Raw genomic sequence first — 27984 nt, forward strand, 5'->3', positions numbered from 1 at the left:
AGCATAATTTATAATTTCCCTCTTTTCCTTATTTTTCTGCTATTGTGGACACCCATAAATTTTCTCACTATTCATCGATGGTTTAGTTATTTTTCTTTTTCTCATTAGGAAATAAGTTACGTACTTCGCTGTCGATTTTGTATGTACATGGAAAATTCCTTCCACTAAATTCCTCGCTCATTTTTATTCACTCGATTACTACCATAAATTGCAATAGATCACGAACGGGAATAAATTTCTTCTCTTCTTGAAATTTTATCTTTACTTACCATACTCGCAAGTTCCTCTGCTTTCATTTTCTTCCTTTTCTTGCATTCGATAAACCCCTATCGGGCATCTGGCTTTATCAAAATTGGCACGTAATTCTCAGTTTGCTTTCGTTTTCTTTCCCCGCCCGAGGACAGGCAGCGACACGGCGATTAAAGTTTTGTAGCGCCGTAAACTCGAGCGCGACGCGTCTGACGTCAGCTGCATCGCCAAGGGAAAATGAAAGTTAGAACGTTTTCGTGAATGGACCGGTAAAACCGCGAGACTTCTCGTTTCCGAATACGAAAGGAGCGGAGTCAGGTCAATGGATCCAGCAAGTTTCCTCTTCTTAAAATTCTACGCGGCATTTTTATCGATATTACAACATCCAAGAATACTGAACATAAAGAAAATACTATAGTACGAAGGAGTAGTCCGTTATATTCCACACTCGTTATTGATCGAAAGAAAATTTAAAATTCAAATGCGACGACGTCGACCGATTTTACGAAGGCGCGCGTGTCAACGATGACCTATCGTTGCTCTGAATAATCTAAGATTCCTGGTTGAAGTGTTCCTGCTAAAGGTATTATAGAATAGAAGTTGTTTAATTTGAAAATAAAAATATTTGTAGCTTTGTAAGTGATGCGATCGTGTGAATTACGCTAATGACGAATGGGAGATAGAGGATTAACGATTTGATATATAGAGGAGGATATAGGAATCTCGAATTCTTTGAATTCTTCTGTTGTGGAATTTTAAAATTTCTTAAGGAATTTCTGACGGTGCTTCTAAGGCGATAGCGACACTAGTTGCTTGATTAAACTCAGCTTCGAACGATAAGAAATTTAAAAAATCATCAGATGATAGTAATTGATTAAGACGTAAAGATCTTAATGTGCAAAAGCTTAGTCCATAAACATGATATTAACTAGCGAGAACAAAAGAAGATGGAATAATGCACGTTTGTCGATAATCCACATCGGATTTGTGTCATCAGAATAAAGGTACGTCACAGAATTAGAGTATTGACAACAAGTTCTCAAAATCGGTGACTCATTCCAAAAAGTGGACTATGCGAAATTCTTCGACTCTTTCGTTTGACCAACCTTAACCCCATTCTTACTTAATATTTTCTATTTTACTGTTGCAAGATGGAAATTCCATTTCCTCCAAACGCTTCTTACAGCAATGGCTATAAAGAACATAAAAACTTTACTTGGTACAATTTTCCTGTTTCTTACCGACCGATTTCGTTCTCGTCTATTTTTACGAGAAGTTTGCAATTTAGAAGTTCGTCGAAGTGCAAGACAAATCACAGGGAATTTGCAAGAAATCTTGCGTGCACGATGCGTGCTGTTCTGGGTTAATACGCGGTCCGCCATTAGCAGACGAGTGTCATCGGACGTTTCTCTGGTTTAAGTGAAACTTCGAACGTGTATGCCAGGCGAGTCGAACCAGAGAGAAACGTTAACGTCCAGGCTAACGTGTGTGTGCTATGACACTTATTTCGAGTTCTTGTTTTTTTGGAATGTCGTTTCGCGAATCGTCGAATGGTACTCGTGAAAGGAATCAACAAAATTCGAATATTTCGATCTAGACGACAAAACGTGGTGTTTAAACGTAAATATGGATAAGTTATTTGAATCGCCATCGAAATTAGAAACAAAATTCCGCAGCGTTGGAATGGTAATAAGTCGAAGTAAACACGAAATAAAATTGTAAATAAAGGAAACGAATTTCTTCTATCCTTCTCCCACATAGTCAAACCGAAAAACTTTGTAGGTCGCATCAGCTATTCACGAAACATTCTATTACGATGTGACACTTCGCTCATGCGTCAAATAATCCTGCGCCAAATCAATTTCTATGTATGGAATTCTTCTTACGATTATTACACCTAGTAAACTATCGCGTGTCAGCATTTTCAAGTCCCCTGGAATTACTGCTAAAACTGAAAGTGGCTGTACTCTGGTGTACGAGGAGCTTGCTTGCCCTACTGACACTATTTCCAGCACTCTTAAGCCTTAAAATATATCCTTAAATCTTTTCTTCCAAATTACGCCACAAACAATTTTCTGAAACAAATTTCGATAATCATTCAATAGCGACATAGGCGCTCGTATCCCCTCCAACGAGCAAACTCAAGAGAAAACGTACAAAGAGGATGCAAGAAATCGTGGAGGCTCGGTGAAAGTTTACATAATCCGTTTAGCGAGCGATATCAGGCGCACCTAATTTCGCGATCCACGTTCAGATCATCCTAGCGTTCCTCTAGACGCGATTTTACCTGCGGCTGGGCGTGTCTGTTCCTTTCTGTTGCACGCCACGAAGGAGAAACCTTCATTTTACTTTTGAACGGCTCTCCTTCTCCACGAGAACGAAGGATCGACGAAAGGATTGCGACGCTCGAGAAAGGATGAATGAGCACTGACGTAAGATCAGCCGGATTTCCTTTTCCGATCCGGTCCCTTCACCGTCATTGTGCGGGAAGAAGTCTCGTTTTATTAGTACGACCGTCGCGCTCAGCAATTATGTCAACGCGACACGTCGTGTTACGCGACACCTTTGTTTATTTGGGTAATTATCGAATTTGGGGAATTAGTATAGGGGAATTAATATATTCAAGCTACAGAACATAGAATATAGAATTATGGAGATTTGACCGGATTAACAGCCTACTGTATTATTCGTCACGAAGAAGATTAAGAAGGTATTCGATCAGACTGTATTATTACTATACCGATGTTATGGGTGATTAAAATTTTTGTATAATTATTTTTACTAAATAAAAATTGCAAAATCGTGACTCTCTAGCACCTGTATACGAACAGACAAATTCTTTTATGCAAATCATCCACAATTAAACTGAACGTCGTACAGATTCCGTATTCGAAAAGCTTCTGTAGTTAATTCATCACATAAAGAATATATTATAATATAAAGAGACAACATCAATAAAGGCGAAAAGATAAGAATACAAGATGAAGAATAAAAATGGGAATCGAAACCAAAACTTTACAAACGTGTAACTACTTTCTAAGATTGTTGTTACGATCGATTTCCCGGATTTATCCAACTTGTTCGACGAGAGTGTCGGTGGCACGCGTTCGGAATTCCAATGACTTAGCGGCCGGTGGCCGGCACGAAATTCCACCGATGGCACCTACACACGCCGCTATTTCGCAACCGAAATTCCACGACCGCTTTGTAACCGCTTCAGGTCGGAAGAAGCGAAACGAAAACGACAAGAGGCGTGTTATCGACACGGGATCGTGAGAGTCGCGCGGGGTCAGAGTAGAAAGTGGTGTCCGCGTGTATACCTCGTCTCGCGATGAAGGTCGGATCCGGGATGTTTGAACCTGATCTATACCAGTTTTCTTTCATTCATGATGATTGCGCTTCGCGATGGTCACGAAAGGAGAGAGTCACACCAATTTCTGACCTCTTCCTGCAGAAATTACGATCGACAAGCTACTACGAGACTCTTCACTTACGTACACCAGGAACTGATACGATGAATTTACTGCTTCGAATCGGATGCAATCATTTGCACGTTTAGTAGGACCTCTGTCTTAGTACACCTCTGTGATCTACGCCAATGGCTTCTTCGTTTTTATACCTTCTTTTATTATCTGCTGCGGTTAGTGCTGTTAGCTCATGTACACGTTTTACCGCTCTCTACTAGCTATGGTTAATTGCTGGATTCTTGTTAATTGCTCCTTGGCTTCATAACACTTCTCTCAAGAGAAACCGTGTTAGCATGTCGAAGTATCGAACTATATGATTTTGTACCTTTAGATCAATTTGGGCTTCAGATACGTAGTTTAAGTTAGTCATCTTTTAGCCCAAGATTCTTCCTAAACCTTCAAACACAAGCCATCATCAACATGCTATTGAACCATTAGCTATAATTTTAGGACAATTTCTAAATGTAGGTCACCCTTATCTCAATCTACCCTATCTGCCTTCATCTGCCCTTAATTTCCCAACGAATTTCCACATGAAAGTTAACCTTTCATGTTAAGTATACTATAAGCAAACTATGGATGAATCGTAAGGCGACAGGAGTAAAGTAACGTACGTGGTCATAAGATGAAAGGGAACAACGGAAGAGGTCTCTTTGGGCGTCCCACGGTCGTCCCGTATTCGTTGGCCGTGGGCAGGTCGCAGGTCGTAGCGGATGGATGGGCGGCTGTAACGCATGGAGGAACACCTATCCGCGTTCGCCGTCCGAATACTTTCGTCGGTTAGGCCGGCTAAACGACCCAGACGGAACATCGTGACGACACTCCTGTATAGCAAATAGGAAGAAAAAAGAGACAAGGTGGGGCGGTGACGTGTAGGGGCGCAGAGAAGGGGCCCGCCAAATATAAGCTAAAGAGATTGCACGATGGACCACACGAAATTTCACTACCGACGGGACGGGCTTCGAAAAAGGAAAATAATTCCAATAGCCGTGACACCGACCGTTATATTTCGTTTTCGTGTTTTGCACTTTCCGTTTCGTCGTACGAAAATCATGAAGATAATCGCCATTGTGGTTCTAATATCAGCCGTTACTCTGGCCGCCGGACAAAGCTTGGAGGATTGTCTGCAAAGCGACAGCATCTCTTGCGTGCAGAAGAGCTTGTACCGGAAGGCGAAGGAGTTCTTCGACAAGGACAGCTTCGAACTGTTCAGTGGTGTTAGCTTGGTGAAGAGCACGGACAGTCAGGGAAGAAGCGCTAGGACTAGTAAAGAGTTGATGTATGAGCAGGAAATCGACGCGGCTAACAGTGTCACAGATAGACAGAGTGCTCTCGAGAATTTTGTTAGCGAGGAAGCTGGAGAGTTCCTCACTGGTCGCAGTCTTAGGGTAAATAGACGATCGTCAAGAAGATTACTTGTATTTATCTTATTCAATACGATATATTTGACGTAATATTTATTCGATTCGTAGATCAATTTCGCACCTGTTTTTGAAAAGATCGGAGAATCTGCCCGTGCTATCAGTGACTCTGCACCGGAAGAAATTCGCCAAGCCGTCAATGAAGTCGTTGAAGGTACACGCACGTACATATGTACTTTTAGTTGCCAACAAAATCTATATTACAAAATCTGTACAATTAAAAGATTTCACAAGATCTTTCGCTTTTATTCCCTCATTTTTATTTGTAGGCCGGGGCAGGAAGAAGATGCTGAAATCGATCATGCCTTTGCTGATCGCGGCGAAAGTGAAAATCGGAGCCCTCGCTACCCTGGCGTACTTTGCCATCGCTCTCATAGCTAAGAAGGCCATCCTCGCCTCCCTCATTTCACTTGCCATTTCTGCGTTCATCGGCATGAAGGCACTTTGGTCGAAGAATTCCAATATCACCCCCTACAATGGGTGGAACGGCGGCAATGCTGGATGGTCCGCGCCAATTGCGAGCGGAGGATGGTCTTCCGGTGGCTCTTGGGACGATTCCCACAATTACGGACAGAGCCAAGCGTACTCCGGATATCATCACTAATTTTAAATTAGCTCTATTCAAGTAAACTATCAGTTTCTCCCTCTTTCCCTTCCTCCTCTTCATTTCCTTTTATCTTTCTCCTTTCCCTTTTACTTTCATCCTTCCTTCTCATCGTCGATCCAAGAATTATGGAGGCATCGATGAAAGTGTCGATAATTAATGGATCGATTAAAGCTATTTATTGTTTATTTATCCAATTTTTGAATAGTTAAGCGACCACCATCTCGTGGTCCCACGTGTAAATAATGTTATCGTTGTAAGAGTATACGAATGGAATGGACAGACAAAGGACTTTGGAATCAAACATAGAGGCTAGTCGCGACGCTTCCGCATCAATCCGGGGCTCGTTCAGGCGTGACCAATGTCGCTCGGTACTATTTTTTCTTCCCAATCGTAGCCGAACAAAACAACATCTAGTCCAATACGATTTAGATGAACTTCGTTGAATTACTCCTACCTGAGAATCATTGTAATACTGTTGTTCAGCTGTCAAATACAAAAGTTGTAGAAAATTATATGATACAACGATATTTTCATTCGGCTATCCCCTCTCCGCTCGTCCAGCGAATCTTTTCCTTAGAAGAAGATCATTCATCCGTTCCTTGAGAAAAGAAGAAAGGAAAAATCGTTCAATTATCGTTGATCGAAACAAAAAGCAATTTATCAAATTGTCGAACGAGTTTCTCATCGTCGAAAATCTTCCCGGATCCACGGCGAAAAGAGAAATCACTCGCCGACTTTCCAACCTTCCAAGAACCTCCGAAACTGACTCGTTTTTTCTCTCTCTTCTCTTCGCGTGTTTCGCCGGCGAAATTTCAGAGCTGTCGGCCTCAAAACCGGCCCGTGCGTCGCGAAATCGAGCCGACGCAAAGCTGAGATGGAAATGCCAGATGGTTATCGCGATCGAGCAGTGTGTGGCGAACCACAGCCGAGGGGAAAGTGCACCGGCAAGGTGCACATCCGGTCGAGCGAGACGCACGACGACGCGCTAGAGCTTCCTCACGAGACACACGCGGAGGTCGAGAGGCCGAGGCTCGCGTTCGTCATTCTTAATCGGGTCGAGAGGACGGACATTCTACTAAATCTTCCACGACCGATGTCCTTAAGTCCCAGATAGAGGAGGAAAATGAGCGGCTGGAAAGGAGGTTGACGTAAAATTGCCGTTTCTTCCGTCGTCGCTGGTCAAGTCGCTCCGGGGCCCGCCAGTAAAAATCCTTTTTGCTGAGGCTTTCTGGGCCAACGTTCGACGTGCGACCCACAGGCTGATTAGTGGTTGCAACCGCCGACCAGGCGCGAATGTAAAACAGTCACGATTCGTACGATGGATTGCTCGAGTTTTATTGTTTGTTAATGTCACGAGCTTCGACGTGACTCCAGTGCTTTGCCACTAAACATTCAGACTTGACGAGAATCGCAATGTTTGCTGAAACGAAAAAGTATAATTCGTCGTCCCTTATACCTACGTTTCTTTTTGAATTCTTCTAAAATAAAGATCGACGATCTGCTCGCAATTTTCATTCGATATTCGTATTAAATATAAATTGCGTATCGGGGAAAATATAAGTTAGCGATTAAGATAATTAGTAAGAGTTATGTCAAAGGATAGAACCGTTTGATAGAACGAAGGTGAAACGAATCGGAATAGCAAGAACACGAGTGTCACGGCTCGTTACGTCTGCCCGTACCGCGACAGGATCGCGAGATATCCCAAGGAAAAAAGATACGGAATTATTTTGAAAGGAAGAGGAGACTTTCGTTAGTGGCGAAGTCACGCGGTGAGAGACACGGTGCATTAATCGCGACGCGGTGTTGAGGCAACTCGTCTTTATTCAGACTGCTGTCTCTCTTTCCACGATCAAAGTACATTAACCACCGCAGACGCAAGCTATCCTGTCACAATCGTTGAAACATCGTCAAAGGATACGGAACTAGTTCCAATTTCTAGAATCGCTGAATCAACGAAAAGAATCTGTTCATTTATTGTAAAAACGCATTGGCAGTGTAATATTCTTATTCGTCGACGTGTACCCAAGACCGCCGATCTTGTAAATCGTCCAATTTTTTCGAACGTGGAGAGCAAACGCGAGCAGAAAAACCGGAACGCGACGTCCATTAAGAAAGAAGGGCGACGCAGCCAGGGCAAACAGAAAGGAAAAGAACGAAAGAGAGGAAAGAAGGAAGGAAAGAAAGAAAAAGCAGCCATGAAAATTGGCGCTGCGCCCCGCGCGCGTCACGGATCTGCAAGCGGATGAATAGAGGCTTTCTTTTGGATGTCACAAAAGTGGAATTTCACCTTGTGCTCGTAACGCGAGAGCCTTCTATCTCATTATTAGAGAGTCGTAAAGTGGCGGAGTCGAACGAACGGCTTTGCTCGTATCTAAATCTCGGTACGGTTCTCACGTCACGATTAGCCCCGGCAGTTTCTCATGCGTCACTGGGTTACTAGATTCTCTCTGGTCGCCTGTAGGTTTCCTAGTGCCTTATTAGCCGCATACCGGCCCGCACCATGCGCCGACAGATGTTCGTCGACATCGACAGGTCACCGTGATTCGAATCACGCTGGCCCTTGTAAAAATCTGGTAAAAGTGCGCGACACGGATTCCATTGCGGAACGCTGCTTCGGAGTCTGTTTCCAACAACTCGATTGGAAATTGGAAAGTTTCGATGTTCGATTTTCAGAAGCCTCTTCTGAACCAGGTTACCTATCGAAAATAACGTATTCGGCTCTGTTCGTGAGCCGCAACGTTGCTTCATCGTCTCGTAGTCGAGAATACCGTTTTGCTTTGGAATAATTTTATACCAAGAAAATCAATGCTAAACGAGGACCAACATAAGTAAGGGAATCTATATATCCTCTGTAATTTTGTACTCCGTGTTTTCTTAGGTTATGTTACACGGAAACGAGAGGAGCAAAACGAAAATTCCAATTTCCCGAGGAAGTCGTGCGATGCACGCCATCGCGCGTGTGTTCCATCGACGTTTCGAGTGGCGTGGCACGCAACACCTTGAACTTCGCCGTGAATTTCGAAACAACAATCGGTAGTCGACCCGTTACTCTTTCCCGCAGTTCCGTTCGCTCTCGTCCAGGTCGCCTTTCAGACTGCTCGTCTGCATTCCGTCCAAATCTAATTACCACTACGATTCTTCAGCGTATCAAATTACACTCTTCGTCTCGTTCGCGTCTCTCATCTGGTCTCTGAACTCATGGACTTTCGATAACCGTCTAACTTTGGTACGTCTCGAGGCTCAACGACAGCTTTCTGATCGAATGAAAGTGTGTTGTCTCTCTTCAGCTACTCTCTCACACGAGCTCTTAACCTTTGATTCCTGAGTTCTCTAACCATAATGTCCTCGATACCGCGACTTCCGCCACTAGAAACCGTTCTCCATTCCACCGGGTTTCTCCGTTTTCACGATATCTGTTCAGTTCACAACTTTTTCATTTAGGGTGGCCATCCAGTGGCCGAGGTACCTTCGCTTTTCTTCACGTGCATGCGTTCGTCAGCGCGGCGAGTCGTGAACGCCGCGTCAGGTGGATGATTCCGCCCGGGGCGACGTTCGCTCTCGAGGACCGGCAGATCTTGATCCCCGAAACCGGCTGGACCAATGGAGACCGTCTTTCCAGAGGGGAAGAGACATGGATCGAGGTGAGATGAAGACAGGTGCGTTGGAAGAACGAGAGAGATAAAAAGAGACGAGACAGCCGAAATGAACGCCCGACACTCGACCCAGTTGTAAATGGGTGAGCGACCCCGTTCCCGAGATAATATCTCGCGTCCATCATTCGCCGATGAATTTTTCGATGCTCCATCCACATCAACCTCTATGACCGTTAACGATTCTCTTACTATGAGAATCGTTTCGATACTTTTTGCATTCGGACAAAGAGTGACGAAATTCACACGTAGTTTTCTATGGGAATGGTAAGGCGATACTTCTAACTTATAATTTGATTTTACGAAGCTACAGAAAGAACTTAGGATCCCTAAAGTTAATTATGCCGACGAATAACGGGCAGAGGGCACCCAAACGTAGAAATATGTTTCAAGGAAAGCATTTAACGACGTTAAATTTCGGGTAACTGTAAACGGCCCAATACCGGTCTAGGTAACTTCGATTCAAAGTCAGTGCCATGCTATTCCGGGAGACCGTAACATTTTCGAATTTCCGCGCGACAATGCTGCCAATTTACCGAGAACGTTAAACCATAAACGTTCGTTAAAATAGGTCGGTAAGAAGTTTCGTGCATCCCATGACATCCGGAGAAAATAACCACGAGGAGCGATTAAAGGAGAAACGTCCTAGTCTCCTTGTCATGATTTCGATTCTCGCTGTCAACCGTTTATTTACGAGTTCTTCTGTCGCATGTAAAAAGGGACTGGACGTACGATAGACGAACACTAGTATCGCGCTCTCCTGCTAATAATAATACACGATCGAAGGAATCGGTAAAGAGAGACACGTCAAGTCGTGCGAGAAATCACAAGGGAGCTGCTACCGTGTATGCTCGTGTTCCCCACGACCTCCACCGCGTAGATTTCCCTCGTTGAATCTCCATTCGACCGAGGAGGGAGCCTCCCTTCTACCATCAAACCTTAATGGAGGCCGAAGTAGGTCTGCTGCAGGCGGCAGGAAGAAGAAGAAGAGGACGAAGGAAACAAGGAGACCAAAGTCATAGGGGCCATCGACGATGGAAAACGACGGGGAAGAAAATGCAAGTGTTTCCCTCTTCCATTCCCCTGCGGCTATTTTCTGTATCCTGATCCTGTGTTTTATTCTATTCCTCCTCGAGTTTAGAGAAGAATTTTTGTCTCGCCGAAATAACGAGATTCGCTCGAGGAGAGGGATGACGAAAGGGGAAGGAGAGCCTCGTAGAGAGGTCTGCGAGGATTCGAGTGGAAGAGAGGGGTAGGAAAGAGGAGCGAGGAGGCGCAAGTAGAGAGGACATAGGGGGGATTGCAAGTAGTAAGAAAGAGAGAGACAGCTCTTGGTAAACGAACGCGAACGCGAACTCTCGGTGGCCTGTGCCCACGAGGTCTCCCCTCGTGCGATACTTCGGTATAAAAGCAAAGCAACCTCTTTTGGATGTAACACACGAGGTTCGATCGACGCTCATCCTGGCGTCCTCTCCAACCGTGAATCGGCTACGACACATCACCGCGCGATCGTATCAAGGATAATACAGCAACATTTTCGTCTTCTTCAATTCGAACTTTTTCGTAGACGCACGGTGGTGATTCTTTCTCTCTCTGTTTTTTTCTTTATTACCTTGTACGTTTCGATCGACACTCGAGGAACATGAGCAAGTACTTTGTGACCATTTTGTGGCTACTTCCGGTGCTGGTCGCGGCCCTGCCAGCCAATGACAAACCTGGAAACGAAAACGACCTAATGGCGACCATCTACAGCGACTGTCTGAAGAAGGAGTCGATCAACTGCATCAAATACAAAGTATTTTCGTACGTGGACAAGATGCTCATTGATAAGGAGGATATCACGCTCACGGACGGCATCACTGTGGTCAAGACATCGAACGCCGAAGAAGGTGCACCTAGGTCGGTTTTCTTTCGTCAAAAGATATACCTTGCACGAAATTTAAAAAGCGGACGTCAGTCTCGAGTTTGATTTAATGGAATTTTGTGTTTCGTAGAATACTTTTCAAATATGATTTGGATATTTCTGTTTGTTCGGTACATTCCAAGTTGTCCCTATCGTTATATTAATTTACCGATATTGATTAATTTTGATGGACATTAATCGATTAACGTGTTCTTGCAGATCAATCGAGTCTAGCGATTTGGATACCCTTTTATTCGACCGTCTGGGGAGGTTCTTGAGGACGCACTCTGTCAAAGTCGACCTTAAGGGAACCGACATCCTTGGTGCCATTGAGTCTGCCGGTCGAAGTTTCGAGGACTTTACCGATAATGCTGTTGAAAGTCGTGGCAAGAAGAGTGAGTATAAATTGATCCTTCAACTAATTCGGGCCCTCAACCGTATCGATTAGCGATAAAAGGCACTTGAAAACATTCGCATCGACTCCAGCCAAATCTATCTACTCAGCTTACAAAATTATGGAATTCCTTTACAATATATTTCTTTCATTTGACATTAACTTAATTAACTATTGCGAACTCAAAGTATTTTCTTAATAGGCCTTAAGAGGCTATCTATTAATTATCAGAACTCAGGCATCGTCGAGTATTTTGATTGGGGTTCGCACGATAGGCTAATCAGATCGCTACTTAACGCAACAAGTGCATGGGTAATTGGGATTCACTCGATGTTAGAGTCAACAGCACCGTGCCAGCTCCCAAGCCTCGTCGTTGGCACTATTCAATGACAATGCTGACGACGAAGCCGGTGAAGCTGGTCGCGAGACGTTGACCCACTGAGAAACTGGTTCCGCTTCCCCTTGATGCGACTCGAGCGACGAAGATGCGAGTACCTGCGAGCAGAGAGAAAAAGAAAGAGAGAGAGAGAGAGAGAGAAAAAGACAGATAGGCCTCTCGAGATCTCGCCGCGCGAGATTTTTGACATACTTTCCTTTGTACACGGGGTACGTCGCCTTGACCTTCGCCTATTCTACTTCAAGATCTCTCCGCGCGTATAGTCCTGAGAAAGGTCGGGTCGTGTTCTTTCGAGAAACGTTTTCAGCCTCCTCGTGAGAAATTCAGAGTATTCAAACGTCGTACTCCCGTGCCCATGAGAATACTTACTCGGTTTCCGTACATTGTATGTTCGTAATCGATGAGAAATTGTAGTCACGCTACGTTAAACGTCTTTCCCGCGCGCGGCTGACCAGAAAATTACCAATAAAGCGGCCACCACCTCCTTCTGCAACTTTAATGTGTTACCCAAACGACGAAGAAATCGAATGCTTCTAAGTTTTTAGAACATAAATTTTTTGATGGTCGAGAAATTGAAATTTCTTCATTGTTATACACATTGGCACAGCGCTTTAAAATTCTTTCGATTGTTTCAAGCGGACATTAACCTACAAAATTCTACCGAACGTTACCGTTACCACCGTTCACTTAACGATCGTCGAATTCCTTTGCAGAGAAGGCACAAAAGATCCTTGGTCCGTTAATGATGGCCCTGGCCCTGAAGGCAGCAGCCCTGTTGCCCTTGGCTCTCGGTGCGATCGCCGCCATTGCTGGTAAAGCTCTTCTGGTCGGCAAAATCGCCCTTGTAATTTCCGCCATCATTGGGTTGAAGAAGTTGCTCAGCTCTAGCGGAGGAAAGCACGTGACATACGAAGTTGTGTCGCATCCTCATCACAGCAGTAGCCACATTGTCAGCCACGATGACGGCCATGGTGGTGGTTACGGTGGCGGTGGCGCTGATTATGGCGGTGGTTATTCCGGAAGCAGTGGCCACGGCTGGGCCAGGAGTTTACCTCAAGATGCTCATGAGTTGGCTTATCGTGCTCATCAACCTCAATCGCAAGCATGAAGAATCTCGTAAAAAAATTTCGTTCTTCGACGTTCCTCACTTTCCTCTTTTCCTTGTCCTCTCAACGTCTCTTCCCTTTCGTTTCCTCTATTCTTTCCTTTGTTTCCTTTCTTCGTGACTCTGCCGCTCTCTGTTTTATGTATATTTATTATTCCTATCCTCGTCGCTACCTGAATATTTCATATGTTCTGTCCTGTTCTCCTATTCTTCCCTAGAAATTAATTCCCTAGAAATTCCTTAGAATCATTCTTCTGTTTCTACGACGAACCAGTGCCTCCACGAGATACTCGTTCTATGTATAGCGTAACTTGAGCCTTTGTTATTTATTCATTGCGCCTAATATGATTTAGTATTTATTTAATTTTACTCATTTGACGTGTGCTATTTGTTACTGCCTGCATTTGTTCTTTATAATAAAGAGATGGCGAACGGCGCGCTGCGTCTTGTCCAAAGGAAAACGCAACATACGTGAGTGTGAGAATGTGGAGAACGTAAAACCCTCTTCAGGATCGTTTGCGGTTACATCCGTCTATTCTCTTTTATTTATGCCTTATACTTACATTGGGAGGACTCTTGCGCAGATCCAACGATCTAGACAAGAAATCTTCTTCTACGTGCAGCATACATCACGTGGCAGGGCTCTCGCGAGTTTGATATTTATGAAAACGAGTGAAAGTAGTATAGGAACGCGTCGGTGCATCCATTGATACTCGAACCAGATAGGATTTAATGAGCTGCTAGCAAGTACGACCGCTATAGAGGATTTCGCATAAACCAGTAGAAAGTATTTTCATGCAACGGAATTATATTAAAAAAAAAAAAAAAAAATGGGGAAAAAAAGAAAAAAGAACAAGTTCGGAAATTTCCCCGTAGTAATTCGTCTTATTCTGACGCCATCGACCGACGAGACATTCCATCTGTCTAGTAACATCCAGGCACATTGCGATGTCAATTTTACGGCATTCTGTAGTAAATAATGGCGAGCGTTCGCTCGACCGTGTCGCTACTGACCTAGCTCCGGCCAGCGGTCGTTTAATGGCTCGTAAAGCTTACCTCTTTTTCGCCAAGCACCCTCATTACTACTGCATAGATTACTCATGGTACAGTGAAACCGGATGCACCGCGAACTTCCAACCGGTAACCTGCATACCGACCGTATAATGAGAGGCAAACTGACACACGTGGATTGTGTGTGCATGCTCGTGTTCACTGATCGGAGCAAGGCCAAATGCGAGTGAACATGACGGTCTCATTGGCGAGCAAGTGACGCGTGACACGGGGTTTCATCAATAAACATGGCGATGCAGAAAATCATGGGATCGCCGGTATACACGCTTTTAGCTTGTCGAACCGGAAATCATGGTTCCTACCGATGTCAAGGTGGCGCTCGCGACATTTCGCTTTCGCCATTTCTCACGTTATTTTTATGTACGTGACGCGAACACGATCCAGGAACTCGTGACGAGACATAATATACTAATTTTACTAATTTATCATACTAAATTCTGTTGACCGGAGATTTCTTCGTTTGTTTCTCCTCTATAAGTGACCTCGTTAGATTCGCCAAAATTCATTGGCATTCGAATTATAAAATTCGTCGAGTCATTGAAACGATCGTCAAATCATCGACTGACTCATCGAATCAAAACGGCAGTCAAGCATGGGAGAAGAACGAGGTAGAAAGAACTGAAAGAAATCAAGGCGGATTAGGGCCAGTTCCCTACCGAAATTTCATTGCTGGCTCGCCGCTTTCCGATGCTTGACTGCGCTCATGAACCAGAACATTAAGAGAAGGATACCCCCTCCGAGGGTCCGTGGCCTACGCGTGTTTACCACATGTAACGCGTTTTCACTTGGTGTGGCCCAGTTAACCAGTCCGGTCGCCTTCAGCCAGGACGAAAATGGCAAGGATGCGTGGTACTATAGGATAAGAGGGAAAACAACCGCTGGAAACGCTAACCAGGACGGCTGAAACGCTGGCAATGACTAACGGTTATCTTTAATTAACACAGTTTCGTTTCTATTTTTGTTCGTGTCATAAATGTAGAATGTATCGTCTCGAAACATATATTACGCGCATCGTTATACCTCCGTTTTACTATAGAATAAAAAGAAAGAGAAAGAAAGAACCTAGCTATTTGTGATTACAACATACGAGCGTATCATGATCTGGTTAATCCGATACTTCCAGCGGATCAGGTCGATCAACCACCATCTCTCCCGTGATGCTTTCGATTTCAGGCTTATCGAGACACAACGATAACACGAGGGAAAATCACAGCAGAAGGACATTCGTGTAGAAGACACGTACACACCTGGTTGCCACGAACTTCCGATCAGAAACGCTGACATCTGATCTGGTCTGACCGGTCGAGCGGAAGAAGTCGAACGACAAGGGCGAGGACGACGATCCGGTCGAGAGTAGCGAAACGATTCACCGGAATCGTCGGTTTTATCGATGGCGAGTTGGTGGGGCTGGGACGGTAGAAGAGGAGGGATGCGAATTCCGAGCTGATCCGGAGAGCAACTCTGCTCTCTACCTGTGGTGGACCCCAGGTGGTTAGCGAGACGCGGTCTCCGCTCTCAAATGATCCTTGGCAATGAAAATTCTCCCACAATGGTGGTATTCGTACGCGCCACACCGCCACGGTGGGGAGAATATCACCGGCCACGGAGGTACACCTGACCAGATATATAGAGCTAGGGCAGGGCTTCCGCTACGGACAGTCTAGTTACAGTGCTCTGTGTAAGCACGCATCTCGCGGCCCAAAGTGTCAAACAACTCGAGTACCGGTGGCTAACAAGCTTCGACGCTTGTTCCCAAAATACTGTGCAGAAGTCCACAGAAGTAGGTTCTGTTAGTTTCTACTCGCGCACATTTCCTTGCTAAATTTCCTTCTTAGTGGGTGCGAGGGTTTAGGACTACCAATCGAAAGATCTTTCTCTGGAACATATAGAAATTTTTTTTGTTTCCAGGTTCTTTAGATTGTACAAAATGAGAGATTTTGCATACTGTTCCCTGTACCTGGCCTTTTTACTGGCCATGGCTTCGGCTAGATCAGCCGAGACTAATCCCACGGCCAATTCCATCAACGAAGAGACAGCAAGGTCTAGCGGAAACAGCAACGTGTTTGGAGATCTTCGACAGATGTACCAGATTTACAAGGAATGCGCGGACGAGGATATCAGTTCTTGTTTGAAAGTGAGGTTGCTGTCGGCCGTAGACAGGGTGTCTAGGAGCACGCAGTTGAACGTTGCCGACGGTGTTACCATCGTTCAGGACGAGCCTATCTCTAACGTGGAGGAACCACCGAAATCTCTTCAGGAGATCGAGGCCGAGCTACCTAGGGCTTTAGACGACAAAGAAAATGCGTTGAATACCATGATCTTCGACAAAGTGATGAAATTTTTCCAAAGCCATACGTTAAAATTGAAGCTGCCCAATGTAGAGGAACTTCAACGGAGTTTGGTGGAAGAAGGTGAGAATTTATACAATTGTCGATATACAACATTAGAACTGGTCTTATCGTGTCAACTCGTTAGAGCATTCATCCGAAAAAAGAAAGTTTCCAGTTCTGATTTCCCGGTCCAGTAGACCGTACGGCCCACTCTTTTTCCCTCTGCAGTCTTTCATACAACAAACATTTTTTTTCGTACAAAATTAATTTTCTAGCAATCTAATATAAACCATGAAATTCGTTTAATTAAATTTCGATTATTTTTCTTTGCAGGCCGTAAGAAGAAGAAGAATATGGGCGGTCTGCTAGCTATTCCTCTGTTGATTGGTGGAACTTTGGTACCATTGGCCTTAGGAGCGTTAGCTCTTTTAGCTGGCAAGGCTTTGATCGTTAGCAAGCTGGCTCTAGTATTGGCTTCCATTATCGGTTTGAAGAAACTAGTGTCAGGAGGCGGGGATCATGGCCATGAAGTCGTTCAAGTTGCCGGAGGCCACGGATCCAGCGGATGGGCGAGATCGAGTCAGGATCTCGCCTATTCCGCCTACAAGCCATCGTCTACTTAGCAAAACAAAGGGACAACAGCGAGATGTATTTTCAATCTCGTTAGACTTCGCTTTCACGAGGCATCCGTGTGATGTTTGTCGGATGTCGCTTTCCTCTTCGACCGTTCACCTTTCTCATCTTCCCATTTTCTATGACTCCTTCTTTCTATTCGTTCCGCTCCATTCTTCTTTTCCCTCTTTATCGTCTCTTTCTCTCTTTATCATGTTTCCCCCCTTCGTATCTACTAAATGATCATCGCTATCGACCATTTGATCGCCTCATTCACAGTATTTATTGTTCTGCGCGGAGCTGCCAGGCAGCCATGTATATTTATAGATATGAAAATATATTAAGATTAACTTCTTTGTACCATCGGAGAACTCGTTCTTTACCTTGTTCGTACACCCAAACAATTTCCCAATTCAATTAATCGAACAATAACATCAATAAAATGGCGACATATGTCAAAGAAGGAACTCCGAGCAATTCGATGCCACGGAGTAAAGCTTCGACACATCTGTATGTGATTCTACAGTCCGCGAATTCCAAAGCTTATCGAAAGTAACGCTGAATGAAACGAACCGCGACACGACCAGAAGATTCGATATCGTGTTTTTCGCGTCGCTCGATACAGGGCACGAGAGCGTCCCTACTTCCGTCTTCTTCGTCTTTTGCGTCGCGATTAAGCCAGAGATGAGACGAAGAGAGTAGAGACGCGTTACCTACATACTGGAAACGCGCGAGCACCTTACGCACTTGGGTCGGACCTGGAAGCTTCGTGTACTATCACACACACGCGTGGTCGAGCCAGACACACGATCGAGAAGTAAACCAGGCCGAGCAGGCCGACCAGGCCAGTCAGCATCCGCGCCGAGCCTTTTCAACGTGAGTCTAACACTCTCTATCATGCCGAAGAAAAGGCTGTGTCTCTCTCTCTCCCAGCATGCGTTGGCACAATCCCCTCCTACCCATCGGTCGATCGATCCTCTCCCTCTACCTTTTTGACGATGTGAGGTTCATCGATCCTCAAACACATCTTGGGTCAGGTGGTCCCGTTCTGAAGATACCTCGGCCCTTTTCGACACTTCCGAAAGTCGTCCCGAGAGTCCACGAATCATTCACCTCCTTTTTCCGCACCGACTTTCCGTCTGTTCCACGTGTTGCACGAGATTTCATTAATGGAAGATTGCTGGAAAAGAGTGGATAAGGTTCTTGTGTTTGGTGCGTAATATGAGAATTATGATCTGTTCGAAGTAGTATCAAGAGTGGAACGAATACAATTTTTTTCTTTCTTTCGTTTTATTCGAATGTGAGAGGCTAACGCAGGAATATAATGTAGAAGATTGAATTAGAATCATTGATATGGTATTAATTGGTTATTAGCATGATATTATTAGAATTTATTGAGTTATTTGTGCTGAATATGAGTTATGGTTCGAGCTTCTTTATCTTCATTGTGTATTTGGAATTAGAGTTATGATCGACTAGAAGTAGTACTGAAAGTAGAACGAATATGCGTTACCATTCGAGTTCTTTCTCTTCCTTATTGCGTTCGTATTATATTTGGGGGTTAATATGAGACTGCAGAAGAATAGATCACAGTAGTTAATCGCAGAATTATGATTCGTTAAAAATGGGATGTAAAGTGGAACAAATATCGGTAACAATTGAAGTTGTTTTCCTCTACATTATGTATTTGAAGATTGTATAGGATGATGATGCTATAGATTACAGAAGCAAGAATGTAGAAGGAGAAGAATGAGAACTCATTCACGTAGGTGCATATATGTATATGGAAAGCTTTCTTTTTTCGGCTAATAGCAACTGGGCACAAAATGCGAGAGTCAGAGTTGACGGATCAGATATACGTAAATCGCGTTCATTCATTCTTGCCAGACGCGTCTCCGATTCTCCGCCGTGTACTACTTTTTCTTCTCCGGAGTAGTTTCATTCATAGACCGAATTTAAGTTCGAAGATCGTCTGTTTCGAGTTCCAAAGTAATCAAGAAGCTGCGTTACCATGATAGATTTACTCCGTACAAAAGCGATCAGTTAACAAATTTGTCAACGAGCACATAATATAATTCGTCAACCAATAATCGTACACGTTGAAACCTCTTTACGAACTAAACTTATCCAATTTCAAGCTTTATTTCTCTAGAATTAAGAGATTGATCATTTCAATGAGAAATTCTATTATAGAGGGTTAGACATGATTTAAACACAAGGAACCATATTTCCTATAACGTAAGGATTGACATTTTCTGCATTCACAGGGTTGTACGATAAAGAAGAAAGCACAAGGAAAAAAGAGAGAAGCACGAGAAGCTCGAAGCCTCGCTTCGTGAGGGCCTTGACCTGACCTCGATCCTCGGGCGAGTTCACTCTCGCCGGCGTCGTCGAGAGGAAAGTGTTCCATTACCAGCCACGCTCAGTTCTCAGCCACCTCGTTCTGCCATCGAGATTAGCGTTTTGGTCCTCGAGAATATCTGCACAGTCGCACAAACCATCCGTAATAATCATCAAAATAACGCGCGTTGCACTTTCATTCACGATACGTTTCATCGATCAGTCGATCGTTCGATCTATCAATAATAAGAAAGTTTTACCTTAAGAGAGAATCGAAATTGACCGACGCGACGTTAGTAGCCAGCCATGAAGATAAAGTGAAAGTTCTTCTTGGGAGAATGTAATGTTGGCGATTTTGTCTTATTTTGGTCCTGTTGAGTTTTCTCGTCGTTTGGTTCTATCGATATGCGAGATGTTTGCACACACTTTCGCTTTATGGAATGAAAAATCGCGAAACTCGTTTCTAATGACTAGGTGGTTGGATGATGGCTGCGTTAGAATCTGTAATTGCTCAATCATTACCGAAGAATTTTTTCAGAGTTCTGTTTTCATGTTTTTCTACATTATATCTTATGATCTTAAAATTCCTTATTATAATTACGGATTTTTATGAATTTATAGGAAATTTCAAAGCGCAAAATGGCACAGAATGCATATAATATGAAAGAATATATGGTATATCCAAAATATAGTATTGCATATAATACTTGGCATATAAAACACTTTTCTGCAGAGAGTCTACTTTTTTTAGCATAAAAATCCGCAGTGTAATAAAAAATTATTAATATTCACACATAATAGTAACATATTCACTGCAAAATTCTAATAAATCTCACCTTAATTACTACTGTTCGTTATAAAATACATGTGTGTGATGCAAATGAGAGAAATGACAGATACATAATAAAATAACTAGAAAGTAAAAGGAATGAGCATTTAATATATACTAAATACGGGTAGGTGTTTTAATATTCATGACGGGCAATGTACCTAAAATAAAAAAATAAAAAGTAGATGAGATTCACGTTACCATACTAATATCTTCCTTAAATTACTTTCTATTAAAAAGCGAGATAAAAGAACTCTTCGCAGAATTAAGTCATAAATAAAGACAGCGTGGAATTAATGAATTTGAAGCAAGGAAGTCCGTTCGCGGAGAAAGTAGCGGCGATCCAATGCCGTGTTCGTGTCGATCGGAAACGACGCCTTTGCCCTCTCATCTTTTTCCTTCTCAGTACATTTTTCTAGGCGTCTTCGGGGTCACGTCGAGGCGCGGCCGGTTGTTCTCTTTGACGAGGTCTGGCGCAGTCCCAACTCGTCCACGCACTACGGACATTCCATGAAAAACCGTTAAACGTTACGCGCGACTGTCGCAGGAATACATTAATTTCAAACAGTCTACTTGAACCTGTCGCGTCGCTACTGATATTCGATTCTAATGAGTAAGATGCTGAACAGGTGGAAAAACTTACCCGGGAATACGAGACTTGATGATAACTTACGGGCATAGAGAAAAAATCCATCGAAATTCGTTCGTACACCGAAGCGGAATAGAACAATGGAATTTTGAATGGGTAAAAGAAAGAAGGAGAAAAGAATTCGCAAACTGGGTGCGTATGATTCGCTGAATAGGAGGTCGCTGCGAGGAAAGTTGCGGAGGCGTGAGATTGAAGTATCTTCTACATAATGCGAGGTATTATACGGTTTGTTGAAAGCGAAATCGCGGCGGTTATCGCTCGATCCTCCGTTTTCTCGAACCTTCCCTGTACCCCGACTTTCAAAAAGTATTACGGGTCGTGAAATTTTATGATTTTCTCGGGCAAGCTTCTCAGAAAGTTATTTTATGAGTTACTATATGGACGTGGTAATTATATTCAAAACCAAGTTTCAATATTTTAAAATGTAGGTGATTATTCTAAAATACAGACAGGTTTATAATAACATTCTGTGAGAAAGTAACTCCATTGTGTGGTATATTTATAGAAGAAATTTTGAGACAACGCTATGAGAAACCATTACAACCGAGTTCTCAGCACCAGCGATCCCCCGTGAATATCATTGACCCTGAATATTCGATTTCTAAATACACCTTGCTCGTCTCTCCCCAGAAACAAATACGGTACCCTAGAACGAGAAAGTAACCGAATTCTACGAACCTTTTGTCGTTTACACAAATAATTATCACGTTTTAACACTGATTTACCTAAAGATTCAACGTCGAACACAGCAGTAAAATATATCCAACTAATTAACAAATTCAAGACAACCAAACCGATATAATCAATCAGTTTACTTCCTAAGTAACCGAAACCACAATTTCACCCTCGTCGATAGCACAAAATGGTATTTAATGATACCAAGAATTCTTTATCAAAAAGTCATAGAACATACTGCAGCCCTGAGGCCAGAGGCCCGAATCTTCTCGGAAAGGGCTGCGACGCGTGAGTACACTTCCAGTAATGTCCTCTCTCTCTCTCTCTCTCTCTCTCTTTCTCTCTCTCTCTCTCTCTGGTTTCCAATGACCAATCGTCCGATGGGCGAGTGCGCGCGTGTGCAGAGAGCGTCAGGGCTGGTTCGAGCTTGCCACAGTCAGAGAGGAGAGAAACGAGAAGGACCGAGCAAGCAAGTGCGCAGAGGTGCGTCAACGGGAGAGACGCGCGCGACAGGGAAACTCGGGACGACCGCCTGGAGGAGAACCAATAGCTCGTATGGGTTGTAACCCAGGCGGGGACCCAGTCGGTGGGGGCCATCAAAATTTCAAAAACGTACGCGGACCCCTTTCGCGAGGAGGATAAAAGGCAAGCAATCGTGATTCTTTCAGTCAGTGTCGATACGATCGTTGCAATAATTCCAGCCGTACACGCTTGTGAAAGGACCAGTATACAGCTACATACATATACATCTCTTTTTGGATTTTTCACCTGGTGACTTCGGAGTATACGATCGTAGAAGATGTTTAAGTTCGTGGTAGTCGCCGCACTCGTCGCCTCTTCGGTGTTAGCTGCCCCCGCGAGCCAAGATGACGGCCAACAGCCGTCGATCCTCGAGGAAGCTTTGGACGTGTACGCATCCTGTTCCGGCGAAGAGGACATATCAGTGTGTTTGAAACTGAAGGCGTTGCGATTCGTCGACAGAGTAGCCAGGTCTGCGGATATCGATGTTGTGGATGGATTCAAGATCGTGCAGACCGAAGAAGCTAAGAATAGGTAAGGCTCGCCTGTGAAAAAGTGAATGGATCGTAGAGACGATTCAAGATGAATGAAGATAAGTGGGAGTTCTGGATCGATTCGTGCAATTTCATAATAATTTACGCAAGGGTTTTACTTTTCAGTCGTGCTGACAACGGCAGATCCTTGAACGACATTGAAAGTACTCTACCAGCCGAAACGGAAGCCAAAGAAGCCGCCATCGACCAGGCCATCCTTGACAGAACTTCCAAGTTCCTTTCCACCCACACTGTCGAACTGAGTCTTCCTGAAGAAGTATCCCGCTCTTTCGACGAAGGTAAAATTATTAATAAGAAAATATTAATAAGAAAAATTTGTGTATCGAGTTGGTTACTCTAACCTTCTTCGTTTTACTGCAGCTCGAGGAAAGAAGAAGAAAATCGTCAAATCTCTCATGCCAATCTTACTGCTCTTGAAACTTAAGGCTGCAGCCCTCATTCCTATCGCTCTCGGTGGTTTGGCTCTCCTGGCCCTTAAAGCTCTTGCAATCGGCAAAATCGCTCTAATCGTCAGCGGTATCATCGGTCTTCAGAAACTTCTCGGCAACAAACAGCAAAGCTATGAGGTAGTGGCTCACCCAGTGCATTCGTACGGCCACGAAGAACACCACGACCACCACGGATGGGCGAGATCAGCAGGTTCTGATCTCGCGTACAACGCGTACAAGCCCTCCAAATAGTTTATTTGCCGCCATAGTTTCTTCGTTTCAACTCACTACCTTCGTTCACCAAAGTGATCGGTCAGCCGCTGACGATCACCCGAGGACTGCACGACTCGATCCTTCGAGGACTTCGAAACTCATGTGTAATCGATCTGATTGAACGTTTCAGTCGACCAGCAAACACTTTAGTAAGAGGCTATCGTTCCATTGCGCGTGACCAGTGACCAAACGTGACGAACTGTGACAATTGACGATCGATCAGACTGTTCGACGTTAACTCAGACTGTTAAAGACATATATGTTGTTAACACGTGGTGTCCGGACAATTTACTGCCGGATTACGATCGTTACGGTGACGAAAGAAGCAAGCCGTCAGACAGACTTTACTAGTAACAGTGGACGGTGGTAGTCGAATCACCCCCGACTCACCCCCGAATTGTGGTATCTTTCTAAGAGTTAACGCTTCGAAGCGACCTCGATCGCAGATCTCGGGTCGAACGCGCTCGGACTTATAGTCAGTACCTTTACAGGGCTACCAGATTTCATCCAATGATTATTTATATCACACCCTTCTCGGGTTGCCATGTAACTTATCGAACTATTTATAAATAAATATAATTTTATACGGAAGCAACGTTCGTTATGTTATTATATTATAATCTTTCCCCTTTTCTTGTAAATTGAGTTTCACGTATCTCGTGTGACGCTCTGAACCTTATTCTTCGAACGTGCTAACGAACCATTATTACGTTAACACGAATTGATATTTATTCAAACATTGCTTTCTTCCAACATATCCACTCTCTATCGGTCCACGTCAATATAGACTATCGTCATTCTTACAATTAGTTTTATTCGTCCTTCGTGGCAGAATTTCTCTTCGTTGCTTCCCGACCGACGTTCTGACAGTTTAACGAGATTCGCCTCTCGTATTCTCGAAATTGACCTGCTCGGGTGCATCCGGTGTATCGAGGGACCCTCAATCTCTCGTACGAAATGAAAAGAGCCAGACGTACTTTCGCTGCTCGTAAGATCCGTCGAGTGAAACCGATTGTTCCGTCGCGTGTGAACGCCCCCTTGGCGCCTATATAGTCGACTGATCGTGGGTGTTGGATCAACAGTATTGTTTTGGAACCCGGTCGCCTTACTTCCACTTCGTTCTATGTTCCTATCTTAAGAAATTTTCCATCTTCACGTGATTTCCTTCCTTCGACAACGAAAATGACGACGAATAGTTTCGTTAGGTGAGAATCGACTACTTTGAGGGAAAATGGATCGATTGTACGTTCGATAAATTTACTGAAACGCGAACTCTTTTACGCAGAATGGAACGATCGGCCTAGTCGCATCCAGGAAACTTCCGTCACGGGATAATCCATACGAAAACTTTATCAACTACCTCTACGATCTTCTAAAAGTTTTGTTCTCATTTATGAAACCCATATCGTTGTCATGAAGCACGGATTGAGAAGCTCGTGTCTTTTAATCTTCATTTCCACGGGTATCACAGCGATCATGGAGCCAACCGAGGAATCAATCTTGGCTAGCGAAGATCCAACCAGCTTCAACGAAGCTTTCACTGCCTGTTTGGCTCGAAAAGAATTTGGGACCTTCGAATGTGTCAATCGTGGTGCTTTAAGTGCTCTTCAATCGCTTAATCATAAGGATGATCTGGATTTTGGAAACGTGCACTTGGAAAGGGCTGACGGTCAAAGTAGACAACTTCTAGATTGGGATTACGATCCGAAGGATTTTGGGAACATCGTGAAAGCGACGACTAAATTGATTGAACGTAGAAGTCTTAAATGGAATTTAGATAACCTGTATCCAGGATTGCAGTTGCGAGCTGGACCGATGTTAAATGGGAATGGGATTATGGAATTCGTTATCACTGAAAGAGCAACGTCTTTCGGTGATAGGCAAGCTGGTCCAGGTGAATCTTAGATGCTCTATGAACTATTTTCTTATCAAATATTCTCAGTTTCTGTTCTTATCATTTGTTAATCGTCTGTACATTTGTTAGACGTCGTGTAGAATCTGTATCGTCCAGGCAAATTCTAGATGTTATAAATTTGATCAGTGCTGGGAAAAACTTAAATTATCTCGATTTTATGATAAGTAGTTCGTTCAACCTTGAAATAAGCGCGGAAACGAACCCGCGTTTTCCAGGGTTCGCATCCTCGCTGAGGCGGCGTTCGCCATGTGCTACTTTCAGGAAGCACCTCTAGTAGGCAGCACGGTCAAGGCCATTCACGTTGAAGAGACTTAACGCGCCATTCATAATACTAGAATATTTTAATATTCATAGAAAACATATTACTGAAATGTCTATGACATTACGAATCTGATTTTCACTACGTCTGCTGCCTATTAATAGTTTCTACCGCTTTGAATATTTCTAGTTTTGCGTAACAAGGTTAAAAATGTAAATACGGCATATCTAAATCCTGTCATGCAACTTTTTCAGGAAGGCAAATGATGAGGCACCTGCTGATACCGTTTCTCTTAGGCTTCAAATTCAACTTGGCATCTCTAATTCCATTGCTATTTGGATTTTTGCTGATACTCACGAAGAAAGCTTTATTACTGACGAAGATAGCACTGGTGATTAGTGGTTTGTTGGGTTGGAATTCTTTGTTGTCTGCTGGTCCGCCTCATTATCCAGGGGGAGGATTCCATACGCATGGACACGAGATACCAGTCGGAGGATTTCCGTACTATGAACATTATAATTTCCATCATAGACCGTATAAGGTATTTCAGGGCAATGACTTCGAACCGTACAGTCAGCATGTGATTAGAGAGGTCGTCGACGTTTACGATAACACGGAGGAAGTGGGGAAGAATAAACGGAATGGCAAGAATTTCGTCTGGGTAAAAAGTAGCTGATGTGACCATTTATGCTTTCTATTACTGTGATGGATATGGTAATATCTCATAAAGAATTGACTTCGTTTGAATGTTTCTACATAATGTAGTCTGGAAAATGAAGAAGCTTTTAAATTCACACGATATTGCACAGTATTATATACCCGTTGCTACTGACAGGATGTATTTATTCAATATTACAACCTTTTCCATGAAACGTACATGTTTAAAATGAAACACTGAATAAAGCTTAACTTCAAGAACAAAACTATTCAGCGCGCAACCGTTTCTTACGCGCCCGCCCCAATTACACAGAATTTTCCTTCCTTCTTAATAAATATCATTGCTATTCTTCCCCATTTTCCAAATAAGGATACTCCTGACAATTAAATATCTTCAAACGAATCGCATTTAACTTCATCAATGTCTGAATTCCAGATGATGAGAATAATTAATTAAGATGGAATCAAGGAGATGAATTAATAAAAACTTTGAAATTACACTCAATATCCTTCAGTAATAATCCAAACCTCAATAAACCCTCTTTAGTCGAAAATCCTCTCCACATTTACATCCTCTCCATTCACTGATCTCTGTTTCATATACCATCTCACATCATTTCATATCTCTCACTGTCGTTTTCGTATGCCTTTCGGAGTTAGTCCTAAAGGAAGGACGGGTTTCACTCCTTCGCAGATCCATCACTCTCAGTTCACTGTCGTGGCATGTAACTGTATCGTCGACTTCCTCCTTCGCAGGAACGTATCGTGTCCGGAAAACGCTTTTGCTCGTAAAGGTAATAGCGTTCATGGTCCCGTGAACGCCCGCGTAGCTTCAGCACGTGATTGCAGAGCTCCTTATGTCAAGTGTGACGATGAACACGGCATACATTACCAGGACGATCGACGGTCGACCGTAAAAGTTAGTCGTTTTCCGCCACCGCCACAGCCCGTGGCTTCTGCTATTCTTCGTCGCTGTTTGACTTATTTCTGCACTTGGCTGCCCTGGTCGAACGTGCGTGACGACGGGATTCGTTACGATGTAACGGTTCATTCTTTTCCATCATTATAGAATTCGTTATCATGCTTAAATCTCCCCGTGTTTAAACGCAGAAATCTTTTATAAAATCATTCCATCGTAAAAGATCGAATAATGGTGATAATCCATATCCTTTGGTAATTGTTTTCCCTCGCTCGAAGTGGGGTAATTGTGGTCATCATCTACAACAAGAAACGACGAAATCGACGAGATAACGAGTAGAAAGAAGGGCGTCCTGAATTTTGAGACAATACTCGTTATCTGTGTCGAGGTTCCAACGACACGTCGGAATTTTGGTTTTTGCCAGGCACCGTGATAAGGCTGTTAAGGTTTCTTCTTTCCTCTGGTACGAAGTAGGGTAATTGCGTTCGCTACCTGAGAGATGACGTACGGAGAGATGACGAACCATCGGACAAGGAGGTACGATAAATGTTGAGAAGAGTGTCCTGGATTTTTCAGGCTACAACTCGAACAGCCGTGAACAGTGGACATTTTTCATATAAAATTTCATGCGCGCATAATTGCTCCGGTCATTTGTCGGATGTGGCGCGTCATGGTCTGTAATCCGTGTCGGATTAACAGTATCTCGGCGAATCGCGTTAACTAATTCGTGGTGACTAATTCATCGACGTGCATAATTA

General features: G+C 43.7%; 5 protein-coding genes and 1 long non-coding RNA gene across 6 annotated transcripts; 5 read left to right on the forward strand and 1 right to left on the reverse strand.

The window, feature by feature from the left end:
- The first annotated feature begins 4465 nt into the window (after positions 1 to 4465).
- LOC126924410 (uncharacterized) lies at positions 4466 to 6256 on the forward strand. Its single transcript, XM_050738861.1, has 3 exons — positions 4466 to 5104; positions 5189 to 5291; positions 5407 to 6256. The coding sequence occupies exons 1-3, from the start codon at positions 4640 to 4642 to the stop codon at positions 5739 to 5741; spliced, it is 903 nt and encodes a 300-aa protein (XP_050594818.1). The 5' UTR covers positions 4466 to 4639; the 3' UTR covers positions 5742 to 6256.
- Positions 6257 to 10811: 4555 nt separating this feature from the next.
- LOC126924412 (uncharacterized) lies at positions 10812 to 13664 on the forward strand. Its single transcript, XM_050738864.1, has 3 exons — positions 10812 to 11296; positions 11520 to 11695; positions 12805 to 13664. Exons 1-3 carry the CDS (start codon positions 11040 to 11042, stop codon positions 13197 to 13199), a joined length of 828 nt encoding a protein of 275 aa, XP_050594821.1. The 5' UTR covers positions 10812 to 11039; the 3' UTR covers positions 13200 to 13664.
- Positions 13665 to 15881: 2217 nt separating this feature from the next.
- LOC126924417 (uncharacterized) lies at positions 15882 to 17572 on the forward strand. Its single transcript, XM_050738870.1, has 3 exons — positions 15882 to 16047; positions 16176 to 16678; positions 16931 to 17572. The coding sequence occupies exons 2-3, from the start codon at positions 16195 to 16197 to the stop codon at positions 17218 to 17220; spliced, it is 774 nt and encodes a 257-aa protein (XP_050594827.1). The 5' UTR covers positions 15882 to 16047; positions 16176 to 16194; the 3' UTR covers positions 17221 to 17572.
- Positions 17573 to 18478: 906 nt separating this feature from the next.
- On the reverse strand, positions 18479 to 21992 carry LOC126924435 (uncharacterized). The gene is made up of 3 exons (XR_007713523.1): positions 21753 to 21992; positions 19810 to 20875; positions 18479 to 19689 (listed from the first exon to the last, which is right to left on the reverse strand). It is a non-coding gene; the product is annotated as an uncharacterized LOC126924435 (long non-coding RNA).
- Positions 21993 to 22142: 150 nt separating this feature from the next.
- On the forward strand, positions 22143 to 24067 carry LOC126924421 (uncharacterized). Its single transcript, XM_050738876.1, has 3 exons — positions 22143 to 22755; positions 22881 to 23053; positions 23136 to 24067. The coding sequence occupies exons 1-3, from the start codon at positions 22502 to 22504 to the stop codon at positions 23453 to 23455; spliced, it is 747 nt and encodes a 248-aa protein (XP_050594833.1). The 5' UTR covers positions 22143 to 22501; the 3' UTR covers positions 23456 to 24067.
- Positions 24068 to 24121: 54 nt separating this feature from the next.
- On the forward strand, positions 24122 to 26851 carry LOC126924411 (uncharacterized). Its single transcript, XM_050738862.1, has 3 exons — positions 24122 to 24681; positions 24762 to 25370; positions 25905 to 26851. The coding sequence occupies exons 2-3, from the start codon at positions 24890 to 24892 to the stop codon at positions 26324 to 26326; spliced, it is 903 nt and encodes a 300-aa protein (XP_050594819.1). The 5' UTR covers positions 24122 to 24681; positions 24762 to 24889; the 3' UTR covers positions 26327 to 26851.
- Positions 26852 to 27984: the final 1133 nt, after the last annotated feature.

This window comes from Bombus affinis, chromosome 14 (assembly GCF_024516045.1).
Source record: "Bombus affinis isolate iyBomAffi1 chromosome 14, iyBomAffi1.2, whole genome shotgun sequence".
Taxonomy (NCBI): domain Eukaryota; kingdom Metazoa; phylum Arthropoda; class Insecta; order Hymenoptera; family Apidae; genus Bombus; species Bombus affinis.